The sequence below is a fragment of the Brachycentrus maculatus genome, unplaced genomic scaffold, assembly GCF_059751285.1.
Source record: "Brachycentrus maculatus isolate JH-2025_06_01 unplaced genomic scaffold, ASM5975128v1 h1tg000166l, whole genome shotgun sequence".
Classification (NCBI taxonomy): Eukaryota; Metazoa; Arthropoda; class Insecta; order Trichoptera; family Brachycentridae; genus Brachycentrus; species Brachycentrus maculatus.
In genome coordinates, this window is record NW_028280919.1 from 1,700,880 (window position 1) to 1,717,497 (window position 16,618).

Sequence of the window (16,618 nt, forward strand, 5' to 3'; positions counted from 1 at the left end):
TAGTGAAGTTCTAGTGATTCAAGAATAATGTTTCGAAATTGGTTCATTTGTATAAAACTTCTAAGAATTTGAGTGGTGCGGTTGTCAATAATGGGTAGAGTTGGTGAATGTTACACGTGTGTAAAGTGATCACTAAAACCAGCCTATGACGGTCGTCAGCCCCGTAAATGCCCAGACATCCATATTCTTCTTCATCTTTGATGAGATGTCAAAAAATAATATGAAAATAACTCCTGTAATTGGAGATAATCCAGATTTTGGGAACAAGTATTCGGACACTCTCAAAATGTTGTTAACAATTATTTGACGCATGAAATTTGTAATTTCACATTTTGTAACTTAGAAAACAACTTTCTTATAAAATTACTATATATCTTACTACAACTTACTTCATTATAAGCATTAATTAGTAATAAAAAGCCGATTGCTTGAAAACAGTTGAAATTATAATCAAGTTATAATAAGACAGGGCGTTTGTCCACTACACGAAATTACATGGAATGTTACCGTCCGGCACGACGATTGGCTTGGATTGGCATGTGCTTTTGTCCATATTTTTTCGGATCGGTGCGTGAACACGTTGCGCATAAATTCGATCATGCTAAACTGTCGTAGTCGCTTTCATTTTTCAAAACCGGACTGCCGGACGGTCAAATTCCGGGTAGTGGACAATTGCCCAAATAGTTATTTTAAAGCAATTTAAGATATTTTATAAGTTATACAATCCTGTGTAAAGATTTATATTATCTTTGCGTAAATATTTTAAATAGAGCCATAGTTTTTTCAGACTCAATATGTTCTTATTGATCATTTACACTTGTCAAAATAGTCAAGGTCAAATGTTTCACAACTTCTCAAGCTATAAGAGATGTCTTCTATGAGATTGGTCATGCTTATTCGTTCAGGCCAGAACTAGGCAACTTTCTTATGTGGCCCATCCAGCACTTGGATAAAGTGTTGTTAAAGAAAAACACTTGTTTTTTATCACTTGCATTTATTTCATAAAAACGACAAGTTTCGGAAGCTATGCTTCTTCAGGTCTAAATATAAATTAGTTTATATTTAGACCTGAATATGAAGTCGAAATATGAAGTATAAATTTGAAGTCAGATAATTTACTTTCTTTTATCAAGAGATTAATTGATGGAATTCTTTATATAATATAATTACCTAACGCTATCTCTTCTTCAGGTGTATGATACACCCAGTCTATCGGTTGGCAGCTCGGGACGCTGATGTCATTGTCACTAGACAAGGCAAAGTCTACAAACACCCGTGGGAACGCAGGAACAGATGCCGCCATGTGACTCCTGGATCTCAAGTTTGCCCGGTATGATCGGATGTCTTCCAGATCTATCGTAGACGCTATCACTTCCTAGGAATCAAAAAAATATTTCATAATCAACTATTTTGATTTCCTCAGGTCATATATATCAGATAGATATCAGAAATGGGCCGTAAAAAAAAAACTTAATTAAATAATAAGTTGGGTGGTTTTTTCATCAATCCCGGCCCTAATTATACTCAGTCTGCCACCCGACCCTTAGTATACTAATCAAAAATAACCGCAAACCCAATTCCCATCTGTAGAATGTTTATTGACCTTTCGTGCTTTACCAAAAAGAAGCAAATAGAGCGCTTATAAGCGTCTCACACTCTCTACCAACAGTATGTCAAAGACACTTTTAAGCATTTCCCGCAAACAATGCATTCATTCAATATTTGGAAACAATCGCTTGAAGCATTATTAGCTTTTTTCAGACTTTTATTTCTTGACACACCAATTGGTGCACAAATTTGTTTCCGTATTGCGTATTTCTAGCTTCATTATATATATTTGACATCAAAAACTTAAGCTGGGAAGAAATGAATGTATTACATGAGTATATTATTATTATTATTATTATTCGAACCCTTATCCGCACCCCGATGGTGCATAGGGCACTGCATCATATAAACGCAGTGTTATCTTGATCTTTAACACACGAAGGAAAGGTGATCAGCCCTCCGCTTCAGGTACCAGTCCAGGGTAATATTGAATAAATATTAGAGTGAAAAATCACTTAAATTTATTAGAGCCCAGAACGGTAGCCGAGCGCGCCGACCATTACACTACGGAGGCGGACAAAGTATATTATACTCAGAGTAAACTTATTAGTTATTATACAGACCTGAATGATGGAAGTTTAACTTCTGAAACATGTAGTCTATAATAAAACTCAAGTGGTAAAAAACGAAGTGTTTTCTTTAATCATTGTAACATGTCTTACCACAAAGTTAATGCCGAAACAATAAATAAAATACAGAGTAAACTTAACTGAAAAATATTTGTTTATGATAACCAAGTTCAAATTAACTCTATACTATGTCAACAACAAAAAAATTAATAAATGGACAGAGGCCACTTTCAAAATAAACGGCTTAAATATAAACCGAGTAAAAGTAACAGTTACCCATTGGTCACATCTCTTTATGCAGAAAATGTGAGATCTAAAAAATATGTTAGTTAGAAAAGCCTTCAAAGATAATACTTACAACATCTATGAGAGAAAACTGCTGAGTTCTGCCAACGATGTTTCCATTAATGCCGATACACGAGCACCCATTGAAATACACCCTTTGTCCATCGCAACCCCTCAGGTTGCTGAAGAGGTACGCTCCGCCACTCTTGAATGTGGCACTTTTCACCAAGTCCACAGTGATATAAGCCTTCCTCAATTCCATGTAGCTACCAGAACCATTGGATATAATCTCCACTCCGTCTAATGCCAACGGAATGTGTCGACTGAAATTTTAAAGTGTTTAAGCTCAATTATATTTATATCTCAACATAGACGAAGAAAATCATAGAAATCTGGGTATTTACAGGGCTTATGACACTTTATACACGTGTAACATTCACCATTCTCCCATAATTGAAGCCGCAGTACTGTTTATGCTTCATTTGACACCATTTTTCTCATGCTACTTCTCGGCTCCATCTAAGGTTGAGTTTAGTAAACTTTTTAACTAGCAGAGACCTTTATGTATTGATTTTAAATCAAACACAGATTTTTTGAGTCTACTAAGTTGTATTTTATTAACAAAAAACACATAAAAAATTATATTGTGACAATTGTTTCGCCTTGTTAGGGCATTATCAAACGAATCAAACGAAAGCCCTAACAAGGCGAAACAATTGTCACAATATAATTTTTGATGTGTTTTTGTTAATAAAATACAACTTAGTAGACTCAAAAAATCTGTGTTTGATTTAAAATTAATACATAAATTAAAATGGAGTTCTACAAATTAAACGCCAAATCAATAAAAAGCAGAGACCTTTATGAAATATATGTAAGATTCTTCCCAAATAATTTTACATATTAGGAGAGATTTTTAAATTATGAGAAACAAACCAACAAAAATGTGAGTCAAAAAATCCCTAAAAGGTTAAAATATAAACTGTACATATAGTTTTTTTTTTGTTAAAAATTCAATGAGATAAGAAATCTGCATACCTTTGCGGATTCCACAATTCCTCACAAATCTCAAAACCAATACACGTATCTCGGGTGGCAATAACAGCATCTCCAAAAGGCACCGTAATTTGACCGGTCGCTGTAGCAATCATCCTTGGCAAGTAGTACTCTTCCGTTTGTCTTTCCTATTTTTAAACAAATCAATAAAATAACTAATAATGTAAAATTATCAGCTGATATATACAGGAGTCTATGATAATCTTTTGCCTGCATCCAATACTCTTAATAAGCATATGGAAACAACTAGTGAATTAACAGATGCCATATTTTTCAGAGACCCCTACATGAGTCATTCTGATATTGACTAAAAAGGCCATCAGCTACCTAACTAAAATTTATCAATTTTAGTCGGCTACATTAGATGGAATTATTTAATCATTTTCAACATTTTCAGTATGTCCAAATACTTGTTCACAAAATCTGGATTATCTCCAAATACAGGAGTTATTTTCATATTATTTTTTGGCATCTCATCGAAGATGAAGAAGAATATGGGAGTCTGGGCATTTACGGGGCTGACGACCGTCATAGGCTGGTTTAAGTGATCACTAAGTTCACCAAGTTCACTAAGTTCTTCTTCATCTTTGATGAGATGTCAAAAAATAATTTTCAATATTTTCAATAGTTTTTACACAAAATTATTTCTCTTTTTTCACAGCTCATATGAAATTTTAATATCAGGATATCTGGGTTGTTAATAATGAGATTAATTATAAGAAACTTAGGGGAATGTACCCACTGGGATTTCCATGCCAAATATACATTTTTCCATTATTGTATTTGATAAACACCAGTCAAGTATCATGGATAATATTGTTGTTTTTATGGCTATATTGAATATATGTACTTGTTATTTATATGACTATCATTTAACCTATCCAGGAGTAAGTTTCTGCGGAAAAACTGTATCCGGGGAATGAGTTTTTTTTTTTACTTTTTACAATTTCATATTATAGTCAATGCTATGAGCAACATATTTTCTTGAATAAAAAAAACATTTTCAGTAGTAAACATGATTTATATAAAAATTAAAATAGTTGTTACGATGATGTCACACAAACTTTGTATTAAGTTAAATATCATGGGTAACACAGAAAAATAATCCAAGGTGTCCTTTAAATGTTAAATTACAACCACAGATGGCAGGACAAGTGCCATTTTAGAAATAAATGTCACCAGGCTTTAGTTATAAGCGTGGCCGTTCATGTACGCCCATACTCTATTGAGGAAAATATTGTTTGGACGACCTTGTACGCCAATACACTGGGACAGGTAAAAGAATCAATTAGTGACCTTGGTCCACGGTGAGAACCACCTGGTCTCTCTGTAGTTCCCGTCTTCGCAGAGCGCCATCTTGGGCCGGATGAGCAGGATACGGCCATTGTAGAAAGCGACGCGGCAGTTGTACGCCACATTCTTGTGCTGCACCGGCATCCCGAGATCTACGAGGATTCCCCGGCAGATGGGAGCCGACATGACCTCGAGCAGCACTTGCCAGCTGTGCAGGAAGGTATCGGGCTCGTGGAAATGGTCTTCGCAACTGTAGCCACTGTGATGAGAGAACAAAAATGAATAAATTCACTGAATCAAAAACCATTTATGTTTAATTATGGTATATAAACACATCTTATGCAGGGTCAATCCAGCGTAAATTAATGAGTGATGCGGGCGTATTCCGCTCGCGTAGCGTATTAATCGTGACAGCATTTAAATCATTAAAATATTCGGAATATTTCATATTTAGTGGTGTTTTATTTATAAAATATAACAAGACGAACAAGACAAATAAATAAGCTTTGCGACAAATCTTAATGGATATAAGATATTGAATTCATTGTGTCTATTGTATTGTTGAATCTATTGTATTGCTTTTAGGGATCAACCTTATTCATTTATTGTTAACTATACACATCCACTATAATTTTTAAGACATATAAACTAGACATTCTATAATTCCTTGTACATAGAAGACAAGGAGAACTTTCTAAAGCAACTAATAAATATTTACAAAATAAAAATTTTAAAAATATTTATATATGATATTGACGGCCCCTACGTAAAGTACTCTTTCTGCAAATCTGTCACTTAACAGAAAAGATCTTAGAAGATTTTTTCAACATATTTTTTTTTATTAATTAATGGTTTTATCTGAAATTCTAAACTAGTATTAAACATCAAAAACACGATAAAATAATGTATTCAATCATTTTAAAACTTTATACTTTGTCAAAATTAAGATGTTAGCGTTTTAGGAGTTCAGTTCATTTCGAAAATTCGATGTAGATAGCGTCTTATACGCCTGAAAACTAGGCATAATTTATTTTATATACTTTTTTTGTTTGTTTATATTTATAGATAATCGTCAGTTGATAACATGCACCAAATATCTCAAAATTGACAAAAATGTAGTTAGAGCACTTAACGTAGGGCACGTCGATATATTCTTCAAAATGTGTGGAATACTAACGGAACTTCAAGTTCAGGGCCTGTTCTGTATGCCGCATTGAGGTCCACAGCGTGTGATATGGACTGCAGTATCCTGTTCTTATTGCCCTCAAAGTCCATGGCCCACTGGTTCAGCGTGCAGACGGCAACTGTCACCTTTCTCCCCATCTTGGATTTCTTCTCAGGTACACACTCTTCTGTACTCACTCGGGATTCTGAAATCAATAAGGAAATAAACTAATGAATAAAGTAGTTTTTGGTATCAAATCAAAGCCTGCAGGGCCTACCTCTGTTGACCTAAAGGGCCAACAGAGAAATTTACAAAACTTATATAGTCCTGAATTAAAAATAATCTTATTTTTAGACAGATTCTATAAAATTAGTACAGTTCAAATCATTGATAAGAAGGTAGAACAAATAATATACTAAATCCAAAAATCTCAATAAATCTTGATAAATATAAAAAAGAAGAAAATTGTCTCTTTATAAAAATAAATAAATAAATAAAATATTACAACATAGGTATTACTGAAATCATAAACAAAATATCCATGTATTTAATTTTGAGAAATATTCAAATACTTTTTATATTAATTTTTTTGAAAAATTGCGGTATTTACCAAGTAAAATTTTAATTAAAAATAGATGGTAGATATTAACACAAAATGACTACCTAATCAGTTAATAATATTATATTTTCTTTAGTTTTATTAAGTCTTTTTAAAATACTATTTAGACTGTATTTTTTTTTTATTTATTTAACAGTAAAAAAGATTTTTCATACATTTTCAAACGCTTTTATTTCCAAAAGTACCTACTAAATAAACAAAAAAACAATAACAAAAAATACCACTATTTCTGAAAATCTATTGTAACAAGTGTTTCGATGCATTCCGCATCATTTTCAAGTGATATTTAAATAAAAAAATAATAGATGTTACCACAAGAATTGCCGAATTCATTAATGAAAAAATTGATATTCGAAGTAGGCTGGTGACATTTTGATTTATTTATCGATAATATCGATAAATATTTTTATAACTAGTACTATACACATTTAAATTTACGTTTAAAAAATGTTACATAACATCCTACGACATTAAGTTAAAAATTCAACAATTTTAATAGATTCATGGCTGCATTAAACTCACGTTTATGATTTTGAAGTATGGACATTTAGCAAGGACAAAACAACTAATACGAAACTTAAATTCGATATATTTATATATTTATTAAACTCGTCCTTTTTACAAAGCCTTAAAAGTTACGCAAACACGCGCGGGCCTGGATAATAAGATCGTCCATAGAAACGGTTGCCATAGCAACAAAATTAAAACATTTATTTATAAATATTGATAAATCAATTTCCAAGATATCAATTTGCGGAAGGCTTAATTTGGCTATTATGTCATAAATACGATATATTATATACAATATGAATACATAAGAAATATGACAATAGGTTCAAGGATTACTATCCCGTCGTATATTAATTACGATATATCACTCACTCCTTTCAAGAACGTCATAAATCAAAATACTTGATTTTTCAGGAGAACGTTTTTAAAGTTTAAAAATATAACACAATGTATTAAAAATAAATACCAAGCCACTCATTGGACTTTTTACTGTGCAACAGGTCTTTTTAGGTAAAACCTGAAGGTTTTTTCTCCATTTGAAAAATATATAGTATATTTTAAAAAAATAATTAAACAATACCTTTTTTTCAAAATGCAAAAACAACAATTTCTGCCCTACAGCGGGTAAATATTAAGTTAAAAATATGCCTCTTTTGCTGTGATATAGTACATTTTCTAGACATTCTGAAAACATGCATAACTGTATATAATATGTATTATATCTATTCATAATAATAATAAAAACGTATTAATAAATAATTTTTATAATTTATATTTGAAGCACTAACTTTGTGTTTTCCATTTTATAATAATAATGTAACTTTGTTTTAAAATCACTATAGTGATTTTCAAACAAAATTAAATTTTTATTATAAATAATTTTTACTCCCTTTTTCTAATAACTTTTCTATAGATTTAAAACATTTTAAGTGTGTCCAAATACTTGTTCACAAATCTGGATTGTCTCCAATTAAGAGTTATTTTTTACATTATTTTTGACTCAACATAGATGAAGAAGAATATGGAAGTAAGGGCATTTACAGGGCTTACAACCGTCATAGTTTTTATTGACATTTACATGTTTAGTGTATAAAAGAAATAAACAATGAACTCCCTATTTATACGGGAGATACATTTCACGCGATATCGTGTAAAAAAGTATTTTCTTCCTCGAACCCTTAACCGCACCCGATGGTGCATAAGGCACTGCATCATTTAAACACAAAGTTATCTTGATCTTTAACACATCAAGGAAAGGTGATCAGCCCTCCGCTTCAAATGCCAGTCCAGGGTAATATTGAATAAATATTAGAGTGAAAAAATCACTTATATCAATTTTACCCCCCCCCCCCCCCCTTAGAATCGTACCCGGGACCTCCAGCACGGTAGCTCAACACGCTAACCATTACACCACGGAGGCGGACAAAACATGTCAAAAATACACCTCATGCAAAAAAAATATGTGCGATTCTCCTTCTTATTGCCAAATAAATAAAAAGAAAGATATATCGCTCACTCTTTCAAGAACGTCATAAATCAAAAATCGTCAATTTTTAGTTGTGCATGTTTTCGGAATGCCCAGAAAATGTACTATATCCCAGCAAAAGAGGCATATTTTTAACTTAATATTTACCCGATACAGGGCAGAAAGTGTTGTTTTTGCATTTTGAAGAAAAGGTATTATTTAATATTTTTTTAAATATACTAAATATTTTTTGAATGTACAAAAAACCTTCAGGTTTTACCTAAAAAGATCTGTTGCATATTAAAAAGTTTATTAGGTGGCTTGATATTTATTTTTAATACATTGTATTATATTTTTAAACATTAAAAACGTTCTCCTGAAAAATCAAGTTTTTTGATTTATGACGTTCTTGAAAGGAGTGGGCGATATATACAATTGTCTGTAAATAGATATTTTAAAACAACACCCCCTCGAACAGAAATTTGTGCGTCACGATGATGACGTCAAGCAATGTTTTAAGTTTAAAACTAAGAAAGTGCGTGTACCTATATCGGTTCGAAGGGCCAGTATAAACTGAGCGATTCTAATTCCGCCCGCAAGATCGAACTAACAAGTTAACAAGTTAGAAAAACACATAATAATTACGTAGTCATTTTACTGTTAACGTAATAAGTGTGTTTGAAATAACGCATGTTTTGTAAATTAAAAGTATGAATGGAAACGTCAATTATTTATTTTTATTAAAAATAACAAATTTAAGTTTACAATAATTTATTTATTTTTCAAAACATATTACATACATAAGTCATATAATATTCCCGCTGAGTAATTTCTATTTCTCATTTTGGGACATGGGATTAAGGTTAACAAGACTGGAACACAAATAATAAAGTTACAAAAAAGATTTTTTTTAAATAACCAAAACTAATACATGGCAAAATATAAAAACAAAAAACAGGTATACTTAAAAGGCATATTTAAAAGAAATAAATGAGAAAAACATAAGGTAAGAAGCATATTTTAAATAAACAAATGAGAAAATATAAAAAAAACATAAGGTAAAAACAAAATATGAAAATATGACTAAACACCACATATATATCTTTCCATAATGTGTCCTCACCGGGGTTTCCCGTGCCTAGGGCACATTTTACAACACTTGTTGAAGAGTATAACATAGAATATACATACTTGCATTGGTTTATCACCCACTGCATAAATGATTAAAGAAGTAGTATTTAGTGGTGTTTTTTTTAAAGAAAATATGACAAGACGAATAAGACAAATGAACTATGTGACAAATCTTGATTGATATAAAATATTGAATGTTGTTTCTATCGTATTGTATTGTATCTATTGTATTGTTTTTTTTAGGGATCAACCTTTTTTTAACATCTCAACATAGATGAAAAAGAATATAGAAGTCAGGGCATTAACAGGGTTACGACCGTCATAGGCTGGTTTAACATATGACGGTCATAAGCCCCGGAAATTCCCAGACTTCCATATTCTTCTTCATCGTTATTGAGATGTCTAAAAATAGTATTAAAAATAACTCCTATAATTGGAGATAACCCAGATTTGTGAATAAGCATTTGGACACACTCAAAATGTTGTAAATCAACCTTATTCATTTATTATTAACTATACACGATAACTATCATTTTTAAGACGTATAAACAAAATCCTTATACATAATGGGCAAAGACAATTTTCTTAGGCAAATAATAAATAAATTTAAAAAAAAACCATGAAAGTATGTTTACATTAGCACGCCTGTGGTTTTCACAATTTTTTATATACAATTTTTAATCAGGTTCTTATGACGTCTTTTTTCCTACTATAACCCTAAAAATACAAATAAATTTCAAGCAAAAAATACAAACACAAGTATCCAAAATTTCAAAACTATCAAACAAAACCACGATCACTTTTGAACCGTAGGTGAAAACCTCATGGCTAAACTAAATAAAAGTTAATGGTGCTTTATTTTTGTTAAATCAGCAATAAGAAACTCGAGGGCAATAATTAACCTGTTTTCACTGACAATACCAGTCAGTCGAGTTGCAGTAGATGATTGGTATACAGTACCAAGAATATCAACACGATACTAGTTGCAAACACGCATAGTGAAACTGGTGTTTGCAAGGTAAATTTATTAGTTTTTATCAATATCAATTTCAATTTATTCAATAATAATTCATATGTACATTACACACTAAAATTCAAATCTCATTAAAACGACAGTAAGCAAGAACACTCTTGTTAAAGATGTAGAAGAATCCCGCTTCGGAATACCCCTTCAGACACGTGGAACAGATATATTGTTTAGCATAGCGGCAGCTCTTCCTAGAGGCATAACCATTGGCAGGTTGGTCCTGTATATAGGAATGTGAGATAATCTATGCCGACGCTGTCTTGGTAACTATCGGGAACATACAGACCAATGCTCCGGATAATTTCAGGATTATCGAACGTACCGCGCAACAATCGATAAAAATGCGTAATCAAATACACATTCCTTCTAGTTTCTAAATTATTGTAGCCAAGCACACCCTGGAGAAAGTCAGTCGCGTAGAGCCAAGGATAATAGTCATACTCTCTCATGTAGAGATACCTCAGAAACTTCTTTTGGACTTTCTCTACCATAAGAGAGTACTCACGTGGTCCCCAAATCATCGAGCCACTCTCGAGTCTACCTCGCACCAAGGATGCTTGCACGCAATTTGCCAAGTTGCCCGATTCGACTAATATTCATCCACCACATCCCTATGGTACTCAGGGCACTACATTAGATCGATAAAATATAATATCATAATCGATAATTCCATGACAGATATTAAAACAAAGGCAAATTTGAATTCGGTACGATTATCTTAAATGTCAGCACGCTATTTTAGCGTGCATAATGCTCAACGCAAACCATTCGATTCGGTTTCAGAATCGGCGTATTCGAATGCACGAAACCCATACAAAAACTGTGTATCACGTATACGTTTGCTTTTCCGAACGGAAATACGAATTCGGAAAATGAAGAGCCCAAAATTTGGAAAGCATCTGCTCAGTCAATCTTAAATATTGATTTCATTAATTGATTCTGTAGTCACTTTATGAATTTTTAGAAAATACCACTATTCATTAAAATCTATCGAGACACGTGTTTCGATGCATCCCGCGGCATTTTCAAACACTGTACGTGAAGCTAAGTCCAAGCTTTAGAATTGTGTCCTTGGGACATTAAAATATAAATAATACTAAACCCATAATTAACAATATGACAATGACTAAAGCCTCCCACCCTATTGTCTATGTTCCCACTGATAAAAATAAAATAAAAATAAGAAACAGCTCCTACCCTCTCTTTATTCTTCAACGTAATTTTTAATTAAGAAATTTTTATTTTCGTCACATAACCATCCAATTAGCCAAAAATATAGTTTAACTTCATCCTAAAAAATGACATTTATAATAAAACATATTTCAGAATTAGCTAAAAGCGTTTTAGTACATCGCATTATGAGGTAGAATCGGCAACATAATTTATTTCACTTTATAAATTCATTAATGTATGAAGAAAGTTAGTTTTACGTTTTATACCACGAAATGAATGCTCGGAATTTTAATGATATGAAATAGAAATTGTGTAGTCGTGTAAAAGTGATTTTTAGTTAGATAAAAACTTCGTCACTTTTATTAAGGAGCTTTCGTAATCAAGCTTCAACACGAGAATGATCCATAAAGAGAAAGTGTGTCAGTGTAAGAAATATATAAAAGTTTTAAGACAGGAAGATAATTTTTTTTAAATACCATACTACATATTATATTTATTACATTTTATTTGCAAACGTTTACCTACAAAACAAACATGAAAGATTATGAAATTTCATGAAGGTAAGTTTTTTATACATTTCGCCTTTTAAGCTTTCATTCGGTATGCCATAAAGCTTTAATATTCGATTAATGTATTTACTATAAGTTGCGTGACTTCATCGATACTTGTGTATGTCATAATACTTTAATTGAGAGAAAGGGGAAAAAGCTGACGTAGAAAGATCGTATTGTTCGAAGACGTTATTTTTTCAGTAAAAAAATATGAAAAACCGGGACAACTTAGTACTTGTGAATAAAACATTCACAAGAATTATCTTGTGGATTAAAACTAAATTAAATGAACTTTATAAAATTAAACAACTTCGTTTTAACCACTTTTTTTATAATTAGTACCTACACTTTAACCTACCGGTTTCGACAAGAACCTTGTCATCATCAGGGTTTATTAAATTCTAAAACATTAAAAACATTAAAGTACTCATAATTAATTACATTCCCTTACCAAAAACTTCCACACACTCGTGTCATCACAGACATATCTTACTATCCATTTTGAATATAAGTTTTACTTAAAATTAGTTAATACCACTATTTACCAATAGTGGTATTAATTAAGTAAAGCTCAAATTCAATATGTAATATAATTTTAAATACTAAATCGATATAAATATATAAGTATAAAAATTATAAGCTAAAATAATAAAATGGAAATGATATTTTCCGGCGTTTCTCGTGTATGTGATTATAATTCAAGATTCGGACCTCACATACAAATGAAAGAGTTTCTGCTCAATAAAAAGCTTCTTTCATCTCACCAATAGATGTCTCTAGTGAAATTCTATTGATTCAAGTACAATGTTTCGAAATTGGATCATATATGTGGAACTCCAAGAATTTTAGTAGTGTGGTTGTCAATCATCGGTAGAATTGGTGAATGTTACACGTGTGTAAAGTTATTAAACCAGCCCTTGACCGTCGTAAGCCCCGTAAATGTCCAGACTGACATATTCTTCTTCATCTATGTTGAGATGTCAAAAAATAATATGATAAATAAATAAGTCTATGGGAGTTTGTGCACTACAATTAATTTTACTGTCCGGCAGTCGGGTTAGCATGATAAAACGGATAATTGGCTTGGAGTGGCTTGTGCTTTTGGCCGTCTTTCTTCAGATCGGTGCGCTTGATTTGTGCGTGATCACGGTGCGCTTAAATTCGATCACGCAAAACTGTCGTAGTAGCTTTTATTTAAAAAAAAAAAACCCTGACGGTAAAATTCCGTGTAGTGCACAAGCGCTCTATGAATTTAAAATTACAGTCCATGTGAAAAGATAAAACGTTAACACAGGTCCGTCGGTAAGGATCGATACGAAATTTTGTATTGTACAATTGTATTAGCCCGAGGAAGTGTGCAAGGAGGCAATCGATAAAGTGGCGAACGCTGGTGCCAGGAACGGATGGGGGGAGGTAGACAGATCCCGCGGGTCTATCCCTTCCTGCCCGTGTATCCTGGTAGTCGGTATCCGCAGTATCCTGCGATGCAAATTAATACGCAAGCCGCCACTCATCAGACACGATGCTAAACTACGGGGTTCAATGCTTCTTTGAAGCATTCTAGAGCACCGCGAGCTTAGCGTATCTTTCTATGCAACTACATTATGGTCACCATACTTTTCAGAGACCACGTCGGGACATTTTGTATAAAAAATATTCAATATATATTAAAGGTAAAGGCAAAGGGTATATCTGTCTTAGACCAATTTTTACAGGAGAACAAAAGAAATTAAATATTTTGTTCGGATGGATCAACTACAGCTATATCCTTTTGCTGGATTATTGCCATTACACTAACGATATATTTCAAGAGTTTTCAGGACTCATGAAATAAGCATCTATGAGGGGGGAAAATTGACAATTCTGTTTTTAGATTGTCAAAAATTTCAGGACCTCAATATTTTTTTAAGGAATAACCCGCAAAGCTTTTTTGTTTAGAGGCTTGTCTGCGGGTAAGATAATATTTGTAAGAGGTAAATGTGAAAAATACACCATGAATACACAGACCAATTGTTTCTTTTTTTTACAGAATTGTTGACATCTTTAACCCCTATTCGCACTTAATGGTCCTTAGGGCACCGTATCTGAATGATGCGTTGCTTACTTTATCATTAATTTTATCAAGTTGTTCAGTTCTGCGTTCCAGATTCATGGATTTTGGAGTGAAATACATTTGATAGAATACAGATGACAACATTGAGAATGAAGGACTTTTCTCTTATATTGAAAGGAATTGGAGAATGAGTAACGGGTAAGAAAAGGAGAAAAGCAGTAATGGCTAGAGCACTCGAAGTTGCGTATCCGTACTCATAGGAGTATTAGCGTGTAAATTTTACACTGCTAATCTATACTGAGTCACTGAGTCAAAATTACATATTCACAGTATTTCGCCCAAATATCGGGGGGACATTGTAATAACGGTGACATCTCCCGACGCATGGGGAACGAATAGCCACCCTGAACTATATGCACAATGATTACCAATTTAGTGCAACAAACTATGAATAACCTAAGACTGCATTCAAGTAACTTTAATTCCCATGTCTCTTTCTAAATGACACTTCTGAAACAGCATCAATCCATTGAAATAGTGACAATATTAATATTTCTACCGTAATAAAATGAAAAAATGACAATATTTATATTTTCTACAATATGAGATCTCAATTTAAAGGTGTCTCAACTTTATATGAAACTTGTATTATTCTTCCCATTTTTTTATGAAAGTAGATGGATCTAAGGCCATCGCATATATACAGGTTTCAAGAATCAATTCAATATGGATGTTCAATAATGGGCAGAATGGTGAACGTTACACAAGTGTATAAAGTTATCGCTTAAGCCAGCCAAATGCCAGGTCGTAGGTCCGGGAACGCTCAGACTTCCAACTTCATAATTAAGGGAAATGTTGCATATTAAGTTGACACACCTGGAAATAATGACGTAGGAGAATACTTATGCAGTACTTATGTTGAGTTTCATGCTTACGAGACACGTGACTCATTGTCGGCAGTAGACATCGCGTTCTTTTCTACATTTATTGAATTTGTTTATGATCGTCACCTGACGCGAAATATGTACTAATAAAAACATACTAAAATGAAATGTTTAAGTTTATCGTGTATTAAATACGAAGTAGAAAATGTACTACCAAATTATCCGTATTTACTGACAGGCGAGCCAAAACTTTGTAACTGCCAAAGTTTTTAGTGGGTAATGAATGCTTCAATTTGATTTCGAGATATGCATTTGGACTGCCTGGAAACGGATACAAAGAGATTAAGCACAAAAACATTATGTAACGAATAATTCACTTAGAAGTAGATAAGCTCTTCCTACAATCAGGTTGATGAAAAGCTGATAGTGTATTTACTTTTTTAGAAACTAAAGTATGTGCTTAATTTTATAGCACACAATATGCATACAAAATAATATTACTCAGTAAAAATAAGCAATTTATTATTAACACCATAATAAAAAAATATTGAAAAAAAGTAGTAAATAAGTTAAAAGCAGGAGAATTATTATAACTGTATTTTTTTACTTTATTACAAAACGATACGAGATAATGACAGTGTATTTTCAAACAATATTTTAATTCAATAATACAAAGCAGAGATTACATATATAATGACATATCAACAAAGATGAATAATAATATAGAATTTAGGTATTTACAGGGATTATAAACTGCCATATCGCTCACTCCTTTCAAGAACGTCATAAATCAAAATACTTGATTTTTCAGGAGAACGTTTTTAAAGTTTAAGAATATAATACAATGTATTAAAAATAAGTATCAAGCCACTTATTGAACTTTTTGCTGCGCAGCAAATCTTTTTAGGTAAAACCTGAAGGTTTTTTCTCCATTTGCAAAATATTTAATATATTTTAAAAAATAATTAAACAATACCTTTTCTTCAAAATGCAAAAACAACACTTTCTGCCCTGTAGCGGGTAAATATTAAGTTAAAAATATGCCTCTTTTGCTGGGATATAGTAAATTTTCTGGGCATTCTGAAAACATGCACAACTGAAAATTGTCGATTTTTGATTTATGACGTTCTTGAAAGGAGTGAGCGATATGTTGGTTTAAGTGATCACTTTATACACATACAACATTCAACATTCTATCCATGACTGACAACTACAATACTCAAATTGCC

The 16,618-nt window shown here is 32.2% G+C and overlaps 1 protein-coding gene across 7 annotated transcripts in view; it reads right to left on the reverse strand.

Annotated features, from left to right (window-relative positions):
• Nadsyn (NAD synthetase) overlaps positions 1–16,618 on the reverse strand; it is a 61,074-nt gene that overhangs the window by 13,215 nt on the left and 31,241 nt on the right. For all 7 annotated transcript variants that reach the window (XM_088261788.1, XM_088261787.1, XM_088261789.1 and 4 more), the window contains 5 exons: positions 5,989–6,181; positions 4,815–5,070; positions 3,501–3,646; positions 2,536–2,785; positions 1,171–1,375 (listed from right to left, as the gene is read on the reverse strand). In XM_088261788.1, coding sequence (XP_088117914.1) covers positions 1,171–1,375; positions 2,536–2,785; positions 3,501–3,646; positions 4,815–5,070; positions 5,989–6,134 — 1,003 coding nt within the window. In that variant the 5' untranslated portion in view covers positions 6,135–6,181. The remainder of the gene's footprint in view (positions 1–1,170; positions 1,376–2,535; positions 2,786–3,500; positions 3,647–4,814; positions 5,071–5,988; positions 6,182–16,618) is intronic.